Source organism: Lupinus angustifolius, chromosome LG07 (genome assembly GCF_001865875.1).
Source record: "Lupinus angustifolius cultivar Tanjil chromosome LG07, LupAngTanjil_v1.0, whole genome shotgun sequence".
Lineage (NCBI taxonomy): Eukaryota > Viridiplantae > Streptophyta > Magnoliopsida > Fabales > Fabaceae > Lupinus > Lupinus angustifolius.
In genome coordinates, this window is record NC_032015.1 from 11959910 (window position 1) to 11977384 (window position 17475).

The 17475-nt window shown below is 34.0% G+C and overlaps 2 protein-coding genes across 2 annotated transcripts; one reads left to right on the plus strand and one right to left on the minus strand.

Annotated features, from left to right (window-relative positions):
- LOC109352351 (calreticulin-3-like) lies at positions 609 to 7132 on the plus strand. The gene is made up of 14 exons (XM_019594302.1): positions 609 to 753; positions 1618 to 1725; positions 2326 to 2518; positions 3174 to 3432; positions 3656 to 3712; positions 3818 to 3865; positions 4151 to 4237; positions 4357 to 4414; positions 4527 to 4594; positions 4740 to 4832; positions 5687 to 5743; positions 5834 to 5929; positions 6565 to 6594; positions 6942 to 7132. The coding sequence occupies exons 1-14, from the start codon at positions 636 to 638 to the stop codon at positions 6951 to 6953; spliced, it is 1284 nt and encodes a 427-aa protein (XP_019449847.1). The 5' UTR covers positions 609 to 635; the 3' UTR covers positions 6954 to 7132.
- Positions 8060 to 13566, minus strand: LOC109352352 (ER membrane protein complex subunit 10). Its single transcript, XM_019594303.1, has 8 exons — positions 13148 to 13566; positions 12108 to 12170; positions 11906 to 12001; positions 11400 to 11447; positions 10199 to 10270; positions 9391 to 9449; positions 8643 to 8733; positions 8060 to 8520 (listed from the first exon to the last, which is right to left on the minus strand). Exons 1-8 carry the CDS (start codon positions 13484 to 13486, stop codon positions 8362 to 8364), a joined length of 927 nt encoding a protein of 308 aa, XP_019449848.1. The 5' UTR covers positions 13487 to 13566; the 3' UTR covers positions 8060 to 8361.

Sequence of the window (17475 nt, forward strand, 5' to 3'; positions counted from 1 at the left end):
ATGATGAAATTATTGTCATGATATAATTTTTATTTTAATGTTTTATCCTTAACACTTTTAATTTATACCACAAAAAAAACTATATAATTAGATGGATTCAACATTAATCTATTTATCCCCTCTTTCACCTTGAAATAAACATTATTATAAAACAAAAAATCATACCATAAAATAAAAACTATGCCATTATAAACTACATTTAATACAAAAAATATTTTAATTTTCCAAAATAATAAAATATATAAAATTTAAAACATCATAAAATAAGAACGTGGGATAATGAATAAGAAGTGTTTCCAGCCACACCAATATAATTATAAATAGAGATTTACCATTTGAGAGCATACAAGGGTCCATCCACTTATTTCAATAGTAAGTGAAAAAAAGTTACTTCACATTCTAATTATTCATTTTTTGGAAATCCAATAATTTAAACTAATGAGTAGATATAAACCATCATTTCTAACTTTTTCCAGTTACAGTAAATGTATCTCGTCTCTATTTATAATGATGGTTTTAACCAAGTTGAACAGCATCATTCACGGCAAAACTGAGTGGCATAGTAGTAATTAAAATGTATAAGAGTCAACGAAGTCTCTATAAGTAGCTTAGCATAATAAAGTGTGGAAATAGAAATGGCGGAGAGTGTAAATGTTAATGATCTGAACAAGCTTACGTTGTTTTGCTTGCTTCTAATTCAATTTGTTGCACAACTTTCCGTTTCTGAAATCATTTTTGAAGAGCGCTTCCACGGTTTTATTCTCTGCTCTATATCTCTATATTTATTTATATTTTCCAACTTCTATAACGGTTATACTTAGTTTAGATTTACTGGATATAAAGTTTAATTGGTTGGAGTTAGTTAATTGGCTTCTTAATTAGTTCACTTATTTTGTAATAAGTTAGATAAGTAGTAAAGTTTTTAAATCTGGGTTCGCGATTCGCGATAGCTACAGATGTTGGTATGTTAATATTTTAGAAGTTATTGCAAGAGCAGTTGTGACAGCATATATCTGCAATTGTCCACGACGTCAAGGTTTTGAGAGTTCCCGAAACCCCTATTTAAAATGTGGTATAATCTTCAATTGTTGGTGTTTCTAGAAGAAGAATAATGAGTTTTGATTTAGGCTCCCTGATCCTAAGAACTAGTTAGTTACTGTATCAAGGATATAAAACTCATGCTTTGTATTAAACGAGATTTGGAAGAGCTTATTTTGGATTATGAGAAAAGCTTTTGAAAATCATTTATTTTAATAAGCTTGTCAGATAAGCTAATTGAAATAAGTTATTTTTTACTTATTTCCAAAAAATATATTGAATAAGCACTTGACTAAATTGTTTACCCAAATGCCCCTTAGTAAATTCAAGCTTCACTGGCATGTTTACTATCTCAATTTTCTCTGGCTCTTGCTATGTTTCTAGACTATGGTTTATTTTTCTTAATGGAGTGTGACAACCTTAACTATCTGTTAACACTTTAATGTATTTTGTATTTTGGCTAACTTTTGAAACCAAACAAATATGCAGTATGGAATTCAGTTTATAGTTTGTACTTGTTTTTTTTGTTTTGATTGATGATATGATATTGTCTTTTGATCAATTGGTTTTTGTATGAAGATGGGTGGCGAAGTCGGTGGGTAGTATCAGATTGGAAAAGGACTGAAGGTAAAGCAGGATCATTCAAGCACACAGCTGGAAGATGGGCTGGAGATCCAGATGATAAAGGTAACTTTTTCAGTTTCCTTGTTGATCAAGTGGTAGTGTTTCGTAAATGCATCGGTGCGAGAAAGAATAGAACCAGTTTTATTTCATGTTTGGTGTATTTTATAAGAAGAACAAAAGAAGACATGAGATTAAAAAGTGAAACATTTTGGTTTCCCATGAAATGGATTGTCCCCATGCCAAGTTGCAATATTGTCTCTAGTAATACCTGTTTAATGCACCTCCACTCCCCTATGTTCCCATCTAATTGTCTGAATCATGGTATTTCCACTGTGGTGCCATTTGAAGGACATGTTTGTGTAGTAATTAGTAATTATAATAACAGCCAAGTCTTAATCCCACTAGGTGGGGTCGGCTAGTGTGTAGTAATTAATATATGCAAAATACTTGGGTGAGTAATTTACTCCAATAATGACTATATTAAGAAATTAAGAATAATGGTGATGGTATTTATGTTAAAAAGCTAAATAATGGAGTATGCTTTACATTCTCAGGAACTTGCAGACTTGCAGTTATCTCCCTAATTATATTAGTATGCATAAATAATAGTTACATGAATTTGGTTGCTTTGGTAATTTTTAACCATTTTGTGGGATTTTGTAGGTATTCAGACATCTAATGATGCGAAACACTTTGCCATCTCTGCAAAGATACCAGAATTCAGCAACAAGAACAGAACTCTGGTCTTCCAGTATTCTATTAAACTTGAGCAAGATATTGAGTGTGGTGGAGGTTACATGAAGCTCCTTTCTGGATTTGTCAATCAAAAGAAGTTTGGCGGGGATACTCCGTATAGGTGTGTTTCTTGCCAATGTTTCATTTTGTTTATTCTTCCATTAATTATATCAAGTGGACAAATAGTTAATCTGCAACCTAAATAGTTAATCTGAGTTTCTACATCCTAGGAAACTTAGGCATAATGACTTGCAAATTCATATTGATACTTTACTATATCTTATAATACTCTTTTCACTCATGCCAGTAGATTAGGTTGATACTGCATATCTGAATGAAGGAGAAAGTTTATTTTTATTGCTTGTACTACGACATAATGAAACTGACAATGGGTGGATTATGTAAAAAACAAGTTTCAACACCATGTTAACATGTTATAAGTATTGCCAATTAAAAAGCATTCATCGTCTTACAGAAAGATTGGAAAATAGCAACTTTCGAGGAATGAAATACAGCGCTTTCATTATGCCCTAGAAATTTTATTTAGATTAACATCAAGAAAAAAAGTTCATGTTTGTTGTTGACCAAATTTCTATTCCATACACGTGTTGCTTTTTTATTCTTTTCATTAGCTTGTTTGACCTTGATCATTGCACTGTATTTTGCTTCACCTTCCACCATATTATTAACCACTCTGTGTACTGCAAGTGTTATATCTCCATTTTTTTAATACACATTTTCAACAAAAGAGTGCCACACTGACAAATTTTTTATAGTTTAATGTTTGGACCAGATTTATGTGGCACAGACACAAAGAAGCTCCATCTCATTCTCTCCTACCAGGGTCAAAATTACCCCATAAAAAAAGACCTTCAATGTGAAACTGACAAGTTAACTCATTTTTACACGTTCATTCTGAGACCAGATGCTTCTTACAGCGTGTTGGTTGATAATAGAGAAAGAGATTCGGGAAGCATGTATACAGATTGGGATATTCTTCCTCCACGAAAAATCAAAGCTGTCAAGGCAAAAAAGGTTACATTTTGAACTTTTTTACCCAGTTAGAACGTCTAACAGTATACATTTCGGCATGATCCTTTTGGTGTTTTAAGTATCTTATAACTATATTATAACTCAAGATTTCCTGTTTTACCATAAAGAGACTTACCTTATCCCATTTAAATCCAGTTGTTGATATATCTCTTTTATATATAGCTATAAGTTGTATGTCGAAATTAAAACATCTTCCCACTTGCAGCCTGGTGACTGGGATGACAGAGAATACATAGAAGATCCTAATGATGTCAAACCTGAGGTATCCAAGAGTTCCAACTTTCCCTGACAATAACTGAACAAGGGGATGGTAGTTTTAGTGCACAAATATTGTAACTCGTTTATTTGTTTCTTATTGGTATTGCAGGGATATGATTCAATCCCTTCAGAAATTCCGGACCCAAATGCTAAAGAGGTTAGTTGATTGCACATGCTAAAGTAAATCTAAAAATAGCTAAATATACTCTGTAGTTTTATTTGGTTTATCAAATTTACAGTGAACTCCCATTGCAGTACTAGTAACATCCTAAATTTGCCACTTTTTTCCTTCTTTTTTCCCTCCCCTCTTTGCTCATAGTTCCATTCTTCTCTGGCTTGATGCATTACTTTAGTTCTATGATTTATGACTTCTAAATGAAGAGATAAAGGAGGAAACTTTTCTTTATAAAAAAATCTGATACATTTTCTTCTATTTAATTAGCCTGATAATTGGGATGAGGATGAAGATGGTTTGTGGAAATCACCGAAGGTACCAAATCCAGCATACAAAGGACCATGGAAACGAAAGGTTTGTTGACCAAGTTTCGAAACTACCCAACATGGTTGTATGCATTAGTTTTTCTTTATTCTCCTTGAATTTTTCTTTCATTATCCATTATCTCTTAGTTGAAACCTCTCTGATGACAGAAAATCAAGAATCCTAACTACAAAGGGAAATGGAAAACTCCATGGGTTGACAATCCAGGTGTGTGAAAATATGTATCTCTAGATTCATTGTGATAATTCAGTATGCATTACAAACTTCACGCAAAATTGGGAATGCTAAAACTGTTCTCCCTCTCCTTTCCCTCGGACAGAGTTTGAAGATGACCCAGATCTTTATGTGCTTAAACCTATCAAGTATGTGGGCATTGAAGTTTGGCAGGTATAATGAATTTAAACTTACATAGCTTGTTATAATATGCTGTAGATCTTTCTTTTGTTTTTATTTTCCTTTTGTTCATAGTGCAAGCCGTTAGGCTAAAATGCACAGCAGCAGTTAATAAAATTATGGCAATTACTTGGTTCAGGTGAAAGGTGGTTCGGTTTTTGACAACATTTTGATTTCTGATGATCCTGGTTATGCAAAACAAGTTGTTGAAGAAGTGTTTTCCAATAGGGAGGTAAGCTTTTCTCTTTTATTTACATTGCATTTGATTTAGCCTGGTATTCCACTCTTCTCACTTGGGTTACATACTAGATAACAATGATATTTTATTTAATAAGTAAATATAACGTTTTTGCTTTAGTTTTATAGAAATTAATTTCAAAATATGTATAGCATCTAATGATAAGTTTGGTGCAAATGAAGACTTATCAACTCTTATTTGAATGGCAATTGATAATATGGGAGACCTTGAACACAAATGGTAAATTAAGGAATTCAATAAAAATGATGGTCCAGTACACGAGGCTCTCAACTAGTGGGGTCTATCGGTCTAGTGAGGGTAGATATACACAATCTTGCCCTTGCCTGCAAAGAGGCTATGACTTCTAGGTCACGAGAAATAGAGAACTAGTTAGAAGTGCCAGCTTAGCTGTACACTTGCAGTGCAGTACACTTGTACTGATAGCTGTATTAGTGTAATACAGTGCAATGCATGTATAGAACCTATATATACTTATCTCTCTTACTTTTTTTGGTACTAGCAAGGGTGTCTCTCTTACGTTGCAATGTTAATGAGATTTTCACACTTCAATAACAGAAAATGGTTACAGATTCTGTTTCTTTCTTCTCTCTACTTCTATAGTTTCTCTCTACACAAGGCAAGGCAAGTAACCATACCATTGCACCAAGGTTCACCCTCTAAATTAAGGGACTCAATAAAACAAAAAATTAAGAACCAGGGAACTTGAATATGTATGGTCTAGAAACCTAGTTAAGCCTTTACGAAGTTATATGTGATTTTTCTTGAAAAGTATTGTCAAAAGCAAGTTTCTCAATTCTCCTTTATTGACTCTTTTTTGGGTCTCTCAGGTTGAAAAGGATGCTTTTGAGGAAGCAGAGAAGGTGAGAAAAGCTAAAGAAGAGGAGGTAAACAGACACACTCTTTTGAGTTCCATCATCTGTCATGAGCCACCCAGGCTTCTTTTTCAGAATCTAAACATGCCCTTAATTGTGCAGGAGGCTCAAAGAGCAAGAGAGGAAGGTGAAAGGCGGAGACAAGAAAGAGGACATGATCGGCGACACCGGGATAGATATAAGGACAGATATAGAAAGGTTAGTATTCTGGTTGAATAAGTTCAATATTCATTCCTTTCTTTTTCAGTGAATCTTGACTCCCTTTTTAGGATAAGAAAAAAATCTGTAGAATGAAATGAAACTCTAGTTCTAAAGTAATATTCTAGCCTTGTTCATAAACTATGGCTTAAGCTTTGAAATAAACAATAAAACCAGGCAGTATATCCTCTATGGAAAAATGTATGTGGAAGTTAAACCAACTTACCTAATAATGATATAGAAGGTACTTCTCTGAGTTAAGGCCTTAAGTTCCAAGAGAAGTCATTAAGTTCTATATATTGTGTCTCACCATTTTCAAAGCTCAATGTTTCCTTGTGCCATTGAAACAAAAAGCTTAATGGTTGGGATTGTTGGTACATAGTGAATTTAGTGGATGATGAACCTAACATTAGCTATGTACTACACTTGGATATCAATAAATGTACTTGTATGTTTCTGAGGATGATTATAGCAGCAAACTATACTAAGACTCATTCCTCATAATAGAGATGTTTAAGGAACTATCTGGAATGCTAATATTCTGCATGATAAAATACCATATATAATTTCTTTTGCTGCCAAAAAAATCTGCATAATAATCATTTTTGCTTACCCTGAGTTGTTCTCATGTGCAGCGTCGTCATGATTACATGGATGATTATCATGTAAGTAGCATTTGTTTGCTATATTTACCTGTGGTGATCATATTCAATATTAGACTCTTCAGTGCTGTAATATGAGGGAAAAGGGTGTTTGATGATTTTTATATTAGACTCTTCATATCACATGTTACCATTTGCATCCAATACCGGAGAGGATCTCAACTCATTTATATGAAACATGATACTGACTGCTTTTGATATCATATTGATTAAAAATTAATTATAGTAGGAAGATGCTATCTTTGTTGTTGCAACACATGGTTGTACAATGAGTGTGATTGATATGCAATATTTGCTATATTTGACAAATTGTTGTCTATTATACTTAAATTGCTTCCTTTAATGTGCAGGATGAGCTATGATGGGACAAATCGGCCTTCTTTCTTATCTGCTTGACAATAATTTCGAATAAATTATGATTATGATAAGTGGATTTTCTCCCAAGTGTTAATTTCTGGTGGACTGTTGTGTATTTTTCATTAGTTTCCTTTTATTTGTCATGCATTTAACTTGAGCCCAAATTCCCATTAAAGGTTGCTGTCAAATTGTGGTTTCCTTTATTAGAATTAAATTGTGAGAATTTAAACAACACGCCAAACCAAGCTGTCAAATTTGATTCTGCTTTAATTATGGTTCATTGATTTTCATGTTCTTTCAATACTTTATTAGATGTTTATGAATATTGTAATGGTTGCAGCACCTGAATCGAAGTAAAAAAGGTAAATTCCTCTTTTACATTTTTTGTTAGATTTGGGAGGTACTATAAACAAAATCCCTCAAAGACTAACCGGTTATGTTTAACATTTAGAGCCGAATCCTCGTCATTGCTGCACTGAATCATAAACTAACAAGAACACTCCAACAAACTTACAATGAGAAATGAGAAGTAACTTCTGAAAAAATCACATAACCCTCATGATTCCACAATCAAAGTATCAAACGAGGATTAGTCCATGAAGTGATTCAAATAAAGAAAAAAGAATGAGGAACAAACAACTATAAAAGTATTCTGTAATATAACCATTTGGGTCTCAGTCACAACAGTGTTCAAGGTTAATCTTATCAACACCTAATGGAAAGTTGACCAGAAGACAAAGTATAACCATTCCATTTGGGTGAAAATGAAGATTTACCCAAATTCCTTACTGAAATAATAAATAAATGGCAGCCTTGTGAACAACAAGGTTTTCACTTGGTTATGTTTCAAGGATAAATATAATCTAATCTTACTTTCACATGCGAAAAGGCCACTTTCCATTTTACTGTGCAAACATTAGCTTGTGATTGCATCTTCCCTTATATCAAGGTCTATGGAAAACCATCTCAGATTTGCTTCTTGTAATGAAAACTAAGTTCAGAGTCAGAAGGAGTGGTTATATACTTATATCTATGGCAACGCTAAAAGCTCATCTAATTGTATACTCAGTTTATCATAGAAGTTATTAGTGAGGTAAGGGCATCAACATGCTACCAAGAAATAAACTGCTACTAAAAAAGTTTTCAAAATCCTCTAGCAAACATACAAAACTGATAATTGTGTCAGACATGTCAATTCTGACATTTATACTGAAAGTCTAATTAGAAAAATTCAGGACACCACTGTTTCAGACATTACAACTAAATCCGATGAATTTTTTTCACATGGGCCTCACAAAGCTATAAATATGCAATTAAAAGTATTTTAGAATGTTGAATAATCAAAGGTAAATCTAAGATTACATTCATTAATGTCTTCAAGTAACTTCTTCCAGGTAAAGGAAGCCAAACTTATCACCTTCTACGCACCGCAGAATTAGTTCCACGCTGCACTGCTCCAGGCTGCTGCTGTGTCGGAGCACCGGCTTGCCCACCAGCCTGTTCCTCAGGCATGTTCATTGCTTGGGTAACAGCATTCATCACAATGAGTCCGAGAGGAATCACATACATCCACTGAGATTAAGACAGGTTCCAGATGAAATTATAATTCAGATTAAATTAAAATGATATATAGTCTTTTTTCTTTAAAAACAGAAAACCATGGTTAAAAGATGGAATGCATTCTGTACACTCACATATTTAGCCCAAAAAGACCTTTCTATTGGCTTTACAATTTCACTCTCTCCCTCCTCTCCACCAAACACATCTTCAGCAAATACTGGAGCCCTGTCATAACCAGAAAATCGTCCAATAAAAAAATACATCAGATAGAAAGGTAGAAAACTTTCCCGAATGATAGCAAAACATCTACATGACATAAGATGTTAATAAGCTAAACAGCAAAAGGTTTTACCCATCTTTTTTTCCAGGGTGAGTTGTGAAGTGTTTCATTAACCCAAACATTTAGTAGGGCAAGCTATTCTCTCCTCCATACTACCCCTTTTTTAATCTTTATTTTCTGTTTTCATTTTCAAATGAAATATTTTAGGAAAACATGATTCCATTGGAAACGAACAAGTAGTTTTGAAAATGTAAAACTGGATATTAAATTCAGTGAAACAGTTCAAAGCCAGAGAAACATTCAATTCCTCTAGACAGTATTCTGATCTTAATCAGTTAAAATAAATAGTGGTGATAAACCATTACTTAATCAATTTATAGAAAAAATTCACTTCCGAAGAGCCCTTATCCTTAATGTCAAAGAGCTCCGAGCAGTTTTTCCATCCTCAGTTTGTCCACAAGTTAATAAAAAGAGAGAGAACCTTCTTCAGCGAAATACAGAAAACCATGCTCCAGGAACACTATGTACACAGCTCTCTGTTACTAGTTGTAATATTAGATCAAAAAATAATTAAGTGACATTGTCAATCATAAAAAATATACCTTGGTGCTTGTTCAGTGTTCTTCAAAATTGTATGAGACTTGAATGACCACCTTGTAGGCTAAATTTATAAAAGAATTTACAAGATTAGCTTTCAAAAAAACAAAATCAGGCATTCAATAATAAATTTTAAGGTTTGCACAGGTTATGAAATAGGCTTGAGGCAATGCCTATCAGGGTTTTCTCATAGCTGGTTAATTTTTGGAACAAGGAATAGCCATGGTGGGATATAAAATCTAACCAAAACATGTCTAGAGAATCTTCAGGTAGACTAAATTCAATTTCTAGAGGCATGATACATGCTAATTTTACTCTTGCAAACAAGTGAATGACTACAATAATATATTAACAAGGTAACTGTAAAATCCTAAACAGCCACCAAGTTTTAGATCTAATCAAACTTTTATCTTGAAGTGTATGATCATAAAATTACCACTAGAGTTGTGTGATTCATTGGGCTGACATACTACAATCAGTCTAGATGCTTACTTAGACTAATAACTGCATTTATTGCAATAGAAAATACAAAAAATATTGAATAATTTGTGCATCTAATGATTACTAATTATGCGCAAATTAAGGAAAGAGCTAGTAACTTTATCAATAACTACATGTGCAACCACAACAACTTGAATAATAGATGGCAGTTCTGATCTTTTACAGAAGTCAACTATGTGTACAAAATGAGAGCAGCAAGATGATGAGAAAATAGATGAGACCAAAACAGTATTTTAAAAGTGTGTTAAAATCGAGCTTTGCTTAATGAAAAACAAAAAATAAGTGCATTACTCAGAAGCAAATCTGACTTACACGCTTCAGTTGCCGGGGATAAGCACAGGCCCCAGGGGCACCATAATTGACAGCCAATATGTTAACACCTTCCTGTGCCAGAAAAATGGAAAGAGAGACTCCTATAAGATTAAGAATTTACGAACAAATAAAATATGATGCAAAAAACGAATTGTAAGAAAAGTTATACAATAAAAGTTAAGATCTGTTTAGCTGTTCCCAGGTTGAACTATTCTACACTATTATAAGGGGATACCACTTTTCTCCCTCTAGTCTTTTTCACTTGTGTTTAGTATGAACAAATTATGAACTTTTCAAAACCCACTTTTTCAAGCTGCACTATCTCACTATAAAATGTAGCTGTTGAGTAAAATAAATAACCCAACAATGGTTTTCATGTTTTCTTTATATAAAAAATGGATATGAACTCAAGAGAAATGCCTTGTGAGAGTCAAGTGTCTAGTATTGGCTACGACTACAGTTTGGCTAAACAATACGAAGCCACTTCAGAAGGTGGCAAAAGTAGTTCTTCGAAAATAAAAAAGGTTTGGACACTGGAATTAATAGTAGAGACTCATGGTGGTGAGAAGTATTCAAGAGAAGGTTAAAAGTAACGAGATTATTTGAAAGCATTTCATCTATGTAAAATTACTGACTTGAGAAACTAGGAAAAGCATCATGTATCTAAGAAAGATAACAGTTCTCTAAGCGAAAGCCGGTACTTTTGAAGGGTGTATATTAAGATTTAGGCCCCAAAAATGATGAAAGACATACATACAAACTTTAAACGGAAGAGATTGGAAAACAAGAGGTTTTGGCAAAATGAAATGTTTTAAGAATGAAGATAGAAAAATGTCTTGGTAACTGAGCAAGATAATTGAGGAAGGATGGAGGATTTATTTCTACAAACTATTCAATGAGGGAATGAAACAAGATTAGACCCAGAGAGGTTGATCAAAAGTCAACACTGCATTTTATTTCAGAATCAGAGAATCTACATTATAAGACTTCACTATTTTTTCCAATTAATTTCCAGAAGGTAATTGAGACTCGTTATGAAAAACACAAGAACGTATATATATACACACACACACATATATATATATGACAACTGATAAGTCCTTCATTTGCCAAAATTTGGACTGGGTGGAGGAAATTTTTATCTTTGCAGATTCATTGAGACAATATAAACAACATATTTTATGTTAATAACACAAATTACCGTGTGTATCACAAAATGCTCCTCCAATCCATCCCCTGGAAGACATCGCTGGATTCACAAAGGCAGGACAGTCAGTTCTATTTGAAGTCAATTTCTCAAACAGTCATCATAAACCAAATAAAAGAGCCAAACTGCAAAAATACTAAAATAGCGACCAATGCAGTAGCAGAAAAACAAGGATCTAAGCTATTTAAACATGTTCACACAGTGAAAACACTACCATGAAAAAAATGAAAGAGAAGAACGGGTTAAGGTTTATATTTCATTGAGTATCACACAATAAGTATAGAACAAACCATGCTCAATATCATAGGAACATATTGCTAAATAATCATGGTACCAATAAGGCATCCAATACAATGCTAGAAAAAGGAAAAACAAACCAATCACTGTGAAACCAAAAGTTTCATAATCCCCAAGCATAAACCTGCTTATTATAACCTCAACTTTTAATTTAAGGATATATATACACCAATGAAATAAGGAAGAACTGGGTTCATACTTACAGCTTTCACAGAAGAAATGATATAGTCCCTGCCTGGAGGAGTCAAAACATTAGATGGCAGTCTTATCCTATAGAAATCATCTTCTTGCAACAGGTTCTGCAATAAGAGTGTCAAATCTTTATACAACGCTAACATGCAACAATTTACACACACACACTAGCACAAAAAAGCTTGATCAAAATTTTAAAAAATAAATGATTACTTGAAATTGCTTCTGCTCAACTTCACTAAAAGGATTCCGGAAAAACCGCAACTTTGTCAATGTCTGCAAAAGATCAAAATTTAAGTCAAACCGAATTTATAGTTTTGCATAAAACTTTCCCAGGTATAGGTTAATAGGATAGCCTTAACCATTGAAATTCAGGAAGTATTTAGTAGACAAGTTATCACAGCATCATGATGAAATATAACATATTGGTTATATAAATAGGAATGGAACAAGGCTAAAAAGTAGGACGTCTTTATGCTTTCTGTGTATCCAAATTTTCCACCTTTCAATCTCACGAAGAGAAATAAAAATCTATATCTGTCCATTTGTCACCAACGAGAAACAATCATTGTTCCTCCAGAAATCTTCAACACACCATTTCTCTTTTAACAGAAATCTTCTGTACCACTACTTATGACTCCCTTTGTATGATAAACAATCTTCAATATGGCTCTCACCCAGTAGGTCTAATGGGGTCTAGGAGATTAGATGTATGTGGCATTAGCCTCACTAGCCATGATTCAAATTGCGGACCGCATCACGTGATGCGGCTGCAATATTGTGGTGACTGCCGCAATATTGTGGTGACTGCCGCAATTGCGGAATAACACCGAATCCCAACAATGCAGCCACATCAGGCCGCAGCTCAACCGCATCAAATTCAAACACATTTTTTTATCACAAAATAATTCAAGCCGCAATCTGCATCGCAACAGCCACAATGACAGTTGTGACTGTAATGGACCGCAATTTAAAACAGTGCTCACTAGTAAACAAGTGTTTCCAAACTAGCGGATCGAGCTCACAACCTTACAGTTGCATCAAAGCTAACCCTAGCCACTTTTCAATCAAACCTAACCCTCTCGGATTTCAATCTCATATTCTATCACATCATATTCATAAAATAGAACAAAAACAGAACAACGATTATTAACCTAACCCTCTTCTTCTATTACATCATATTCATAAAATAGAACAAAAACAGAGCAACTCAAATTTCATAGAAGAAATAGAAACAAACGAAGATTATTAACCTGAGCACCGTGACTCCAAGTCTTAACACGAGCGGAGAAGTTACCAGCTTCAGAGAAATCAGAATCACCAAAAGCATGTTGTAGTGAGAACTGGATCTTGGAATCAGTAGACGAAGAATCAGAAAACCTCTTGCGAGAAATAGTAGGCGATGAAGAAGGTGTGGAATCGACGGTGGTTGTCTTGGAGGCGCGTGAGTTGGGGTTTCCACCTTCGAGGCCGAATTCTTCATCGTCGAGGAGTAACTCATCGGATTGAAAAGCAAGGGAGAGAGAGAAAGTGAGGAAGAAGAGAGAGAGTGATAAAAGGAGAATGGATTGAAGGAATAGAGAAGAAGCCATGGTTTGTGTTTTGGGTTAGAGAGGATTTGATCGATCGGGAACTCAGTCTGTGTATTAATTGAGAAAGATTTCACAAATTGTTGCCCTTATTATGCTCATGCTCATGTTAGGTTCACTTTGTAAATTGTTGATCTATGCTTATTTTTTTTATGAGTAATGGTATCTCTCATCTATGATTAATAGATTTTTTCTATTTTTTTATCAATTTAAAATATATTTTTACATATTGTTTATGAATTTTTAGATTATACAATGACTTTAATTGATTATTAGTGTAATTACACGGTATATCATTCACTATTTATTTATATTAATTTTTTATTATATAATAATGCTAATAGCTTAAAAAAGTGAAAAAAGATGTATACATTCATAATATATGAGATTTATATATTGTCATTGTATCATTTATTATTAATATTCAATTATGATTGACTTTTTAAAAAGGATAATTCAAATGAATGATGAATGATAGAGTGTATGTGTATAAATCTTTACACATGAATAAATATAGTAAACTGAAATGTAATTTTTTTCAATTAATATTTATCGGTCCTTTATTGCTATGTGTCAAACACTCCTTTTTAAGTATAAGAACCTTAAAATTTTGGGTGATATGATATGAACTGTTTCATTTTGAGCATCATTTTAAGGGTGAGGTGTAGATCTGTCAAATTAAATTACCCATATGGGTTTGGTGTAGATCATTATAGCAACCTGATCCATATAATATTAAAAAACATTTATTAAAATTTTAATATATTTAATCTATTTAAAAAATATATAATTTCATATTAATGTAAAAGAAAATTTGTCTAAGCAGGTGACTTTTTTTCTTATAGATGATAACTTGAAATATGATGTACAAGTTACAGTTATTGCTTTGGTGGACATTGGTTAAACTTGTTGACTTCGTTGTTACATTAATTATTTTTACATGTCTTGTTAAAACAGTGAAGAAGCATGGGTAGGGCAAAAAAAATCATTGTGGAAGCCAAAAAATAAAGAATAATATTAACTTATATGATCGTGTTAAAGAATTTATATGTTTTCTTTCAAAAGATTACATGTAAAAACTTGGACTATAAGAATTTGAGGAAATTGTAGCTATTCCATTCTTTAACTAGTGAGCATATCTTAATGATTTTGATTATATGTTATTGATAGACTCATATACTTGTCATACATGCATTGATTTTGAAATGTATAATTCTTGTATTGATGAGTTTCTGCATATTTCTGTTGATTCAAATGTTGTAGAGTCAAACTGCACTAATCTAATTACTACATAAATCATACAACAATATGATATATTTGTTCAGGTGCAGGCTGTACAATTTATGTTTGCTACTTTAGTTCCATCTGTTTTGCAGACACCTATATTGGACCTTAAACCTTTGTCTGAAAACCTCATGTATACTTACTTAGAGGATGATGAAAAGCTTCATGTTATTGTTTCCATCTCCCTTGATGTTGATCAAGAGGAGAAGTTGTTGCAAGTGCTGAAAAAACACAACAAGGCAATTGGTTGGACCTTAGCTTATATTCCTGGTATGAGCCTATCTATGTGTATGCATAGAATACTCTTGGAAGATGGAGCTAAACTAGTGAGGCAACCACAAAGGAGACTTAATCCAGTCATCCTTGAGGTTGTGAACAGAGAGGTCACAAAGCTTCTACAAGTTGTGATTATATATCTCATTTCTGATAGTCATTGGTTGAGCCCGGTTCAGGTGGTTCCAAAGAAGACAGGAATTACAGTGGTAACAAATGAGATAGATGAGCTGATTCCTACGAGAGTGTAGAATAGTTGAAGAGTCTGCATTGATTATAGGAGGCTCAATCAAACAACCAAAAAGGATCACTTTCCTTTGCCATTTATTGATTAGATGCTTGAGCGCTTAGCAGTTAAATCTCATTATTGTTTTCTTGATGGTTTTTCTAGGTACTTCTAGATTTATATTGCTCCCGAGGATCAGGAGAAGACCACATTCACCTGCCCCTTTGACCTTTTTGCATATAGGAGGATATCTTTTGGCCTATGTAACGTCCCTAGTACATTCCAGCGGGTATGGTGAGCATTTTTAGTGATTTTTAGAGAGTTTCATAGAGGTGTTTATGGATGATTTCACTGTATATGGATCTTCGTTTGATGCATGTTTGGATAGTCTGGAGAGATTTCTACATAAATACATCGAAACTAACCTTGTTCTGAATTACAAAAAATGTCATTTCAGGGTAGAGTAGGGCATAGTTTTGGGCATGTGATCTAAAATAAGGGAATTGGGGTAGATCCTACCAAGATATATGTTATTTTACAATTGCCTTACCCCTCCTGCATGCGAGAGGTCCGTTCTTTTCTTGGTCATGCAAGTTTCTATCGCATGTTCATTAAAGATTTCAGTAAGAATGCTCTTCCACTATCCAATCTCTTGCCAAAAGAGGTGGTCTTTGATTTTGATGAGAGATGTATGGAGGCATTTGATTGCCTCAAGAGAGCCTTGACCACCGCTCTTATTATCCAAGCACCTGATTGGATAGTCCCTTTTGAGCTAATGTGTGATGCTTCTAATTATGCATTGGGGGCTGTCCTTGCTCAAAAAGTGGACAAACTGCCTAGGGTAATTTATTATGCTTCCAGGACTTTAGATGTTGCACAAGCAAATTACAACACAGCTGAAAAAGAGCTTTTAGCTATTGTATTTGCTCTGGATAAATTTAGATCTTATTTGCTTGGTTCTAGAATAGTTGTTTTTACTGACCATGCAACTTTGAATTTCCTGTTGAAGAAAGTTGATTCCAAACCAAGGCTGATTAGATCGATGCTCTTTCTCCAAGAGTTTGATTTGGAGATCCATGATAGGAATGAAGCACAAAATTTGGTGACTGATTACTTGAGTAGGATTGATGGAGTTGTTGATATGGTACCTATCAGAGATGATTTTCCTGATGAACAACTTTTGAATATTTCTGTTTCTTTCCCCACTCGTTCGTTTGCTAACATTGCTAATTATTTGGTTGCATCTATTTTTCCTCCACTTGCATCTAGAGCTCAAAATGACAAACTTAAGAGTGCTGCTAAATATTATGTTTAGGATAATCCCTATTTGTGGAGATTGTGTACTGACCAAGTTATTAGAAGATGCATTCAAGATCATGAGATTGAGTCAGTCCTTTAGTTTTGTCATTCTTCTGTAGTGGGTGGCCATCTTGGTACCCAAAGGACAGCACAAAAGGTGCTTGACTCTGGATTTGATTGGTCCAACATCTTCAAAGATGTATAGAGGATTTGTAGCACTTGTGAGCAGTGTCAGAGAGCATGTGGTACTCTTTCTTGGAGACAAGAGATGCCTCAACAATCTATATTGTTTTGTGAGGTGCTTGATGTCTAGGGTATTGATTTCATGGGTCCCTTTCCTGTTTCTTTTGGCTTTTACTATAATTTGTTTGCTATTGATTATGTTTCTAAATGGGTGGAAGCTAAGGCCACCAGAACTAATGATACTCGGGTTGTTATAGATTTTGTTAGGTATCATATTTTTTGCAGGTTTGGCATACCCAGAGTCATTGTTAGTGACCAATGCATCCACTTTTGCAATAGATTCATGCAAGCTATACTCAAGAAATATGGGATTGTTCATAGAGTCTCCACACCTTATCACCCTCAATGTAATGGGCAAGCGGAGATTTCAAATAGATAGATAAAGAGGATTTTGGAGAAGATGGTACAACCTAACAGAAAGGATTGGAGCAACAGATTTGAGGATTCTCTTTGGGCACATAGGACTACTTACAAGGCACTCATAGGGATGTCCCCTTATCGGGTTGTCTTTGGTAAAGCATGTCATCTTCCTGTAGAGATAGAGCATCGTGCATATTGGGCTGTGAAAACTTGTAACTTGGTTCTTGATCAAGCTGGTGAAGAAAGAAAGCACCAATTGAATAAACTCGATGAGATCCGCTTAGAAGCCTATGAGAACTCTGAGTTC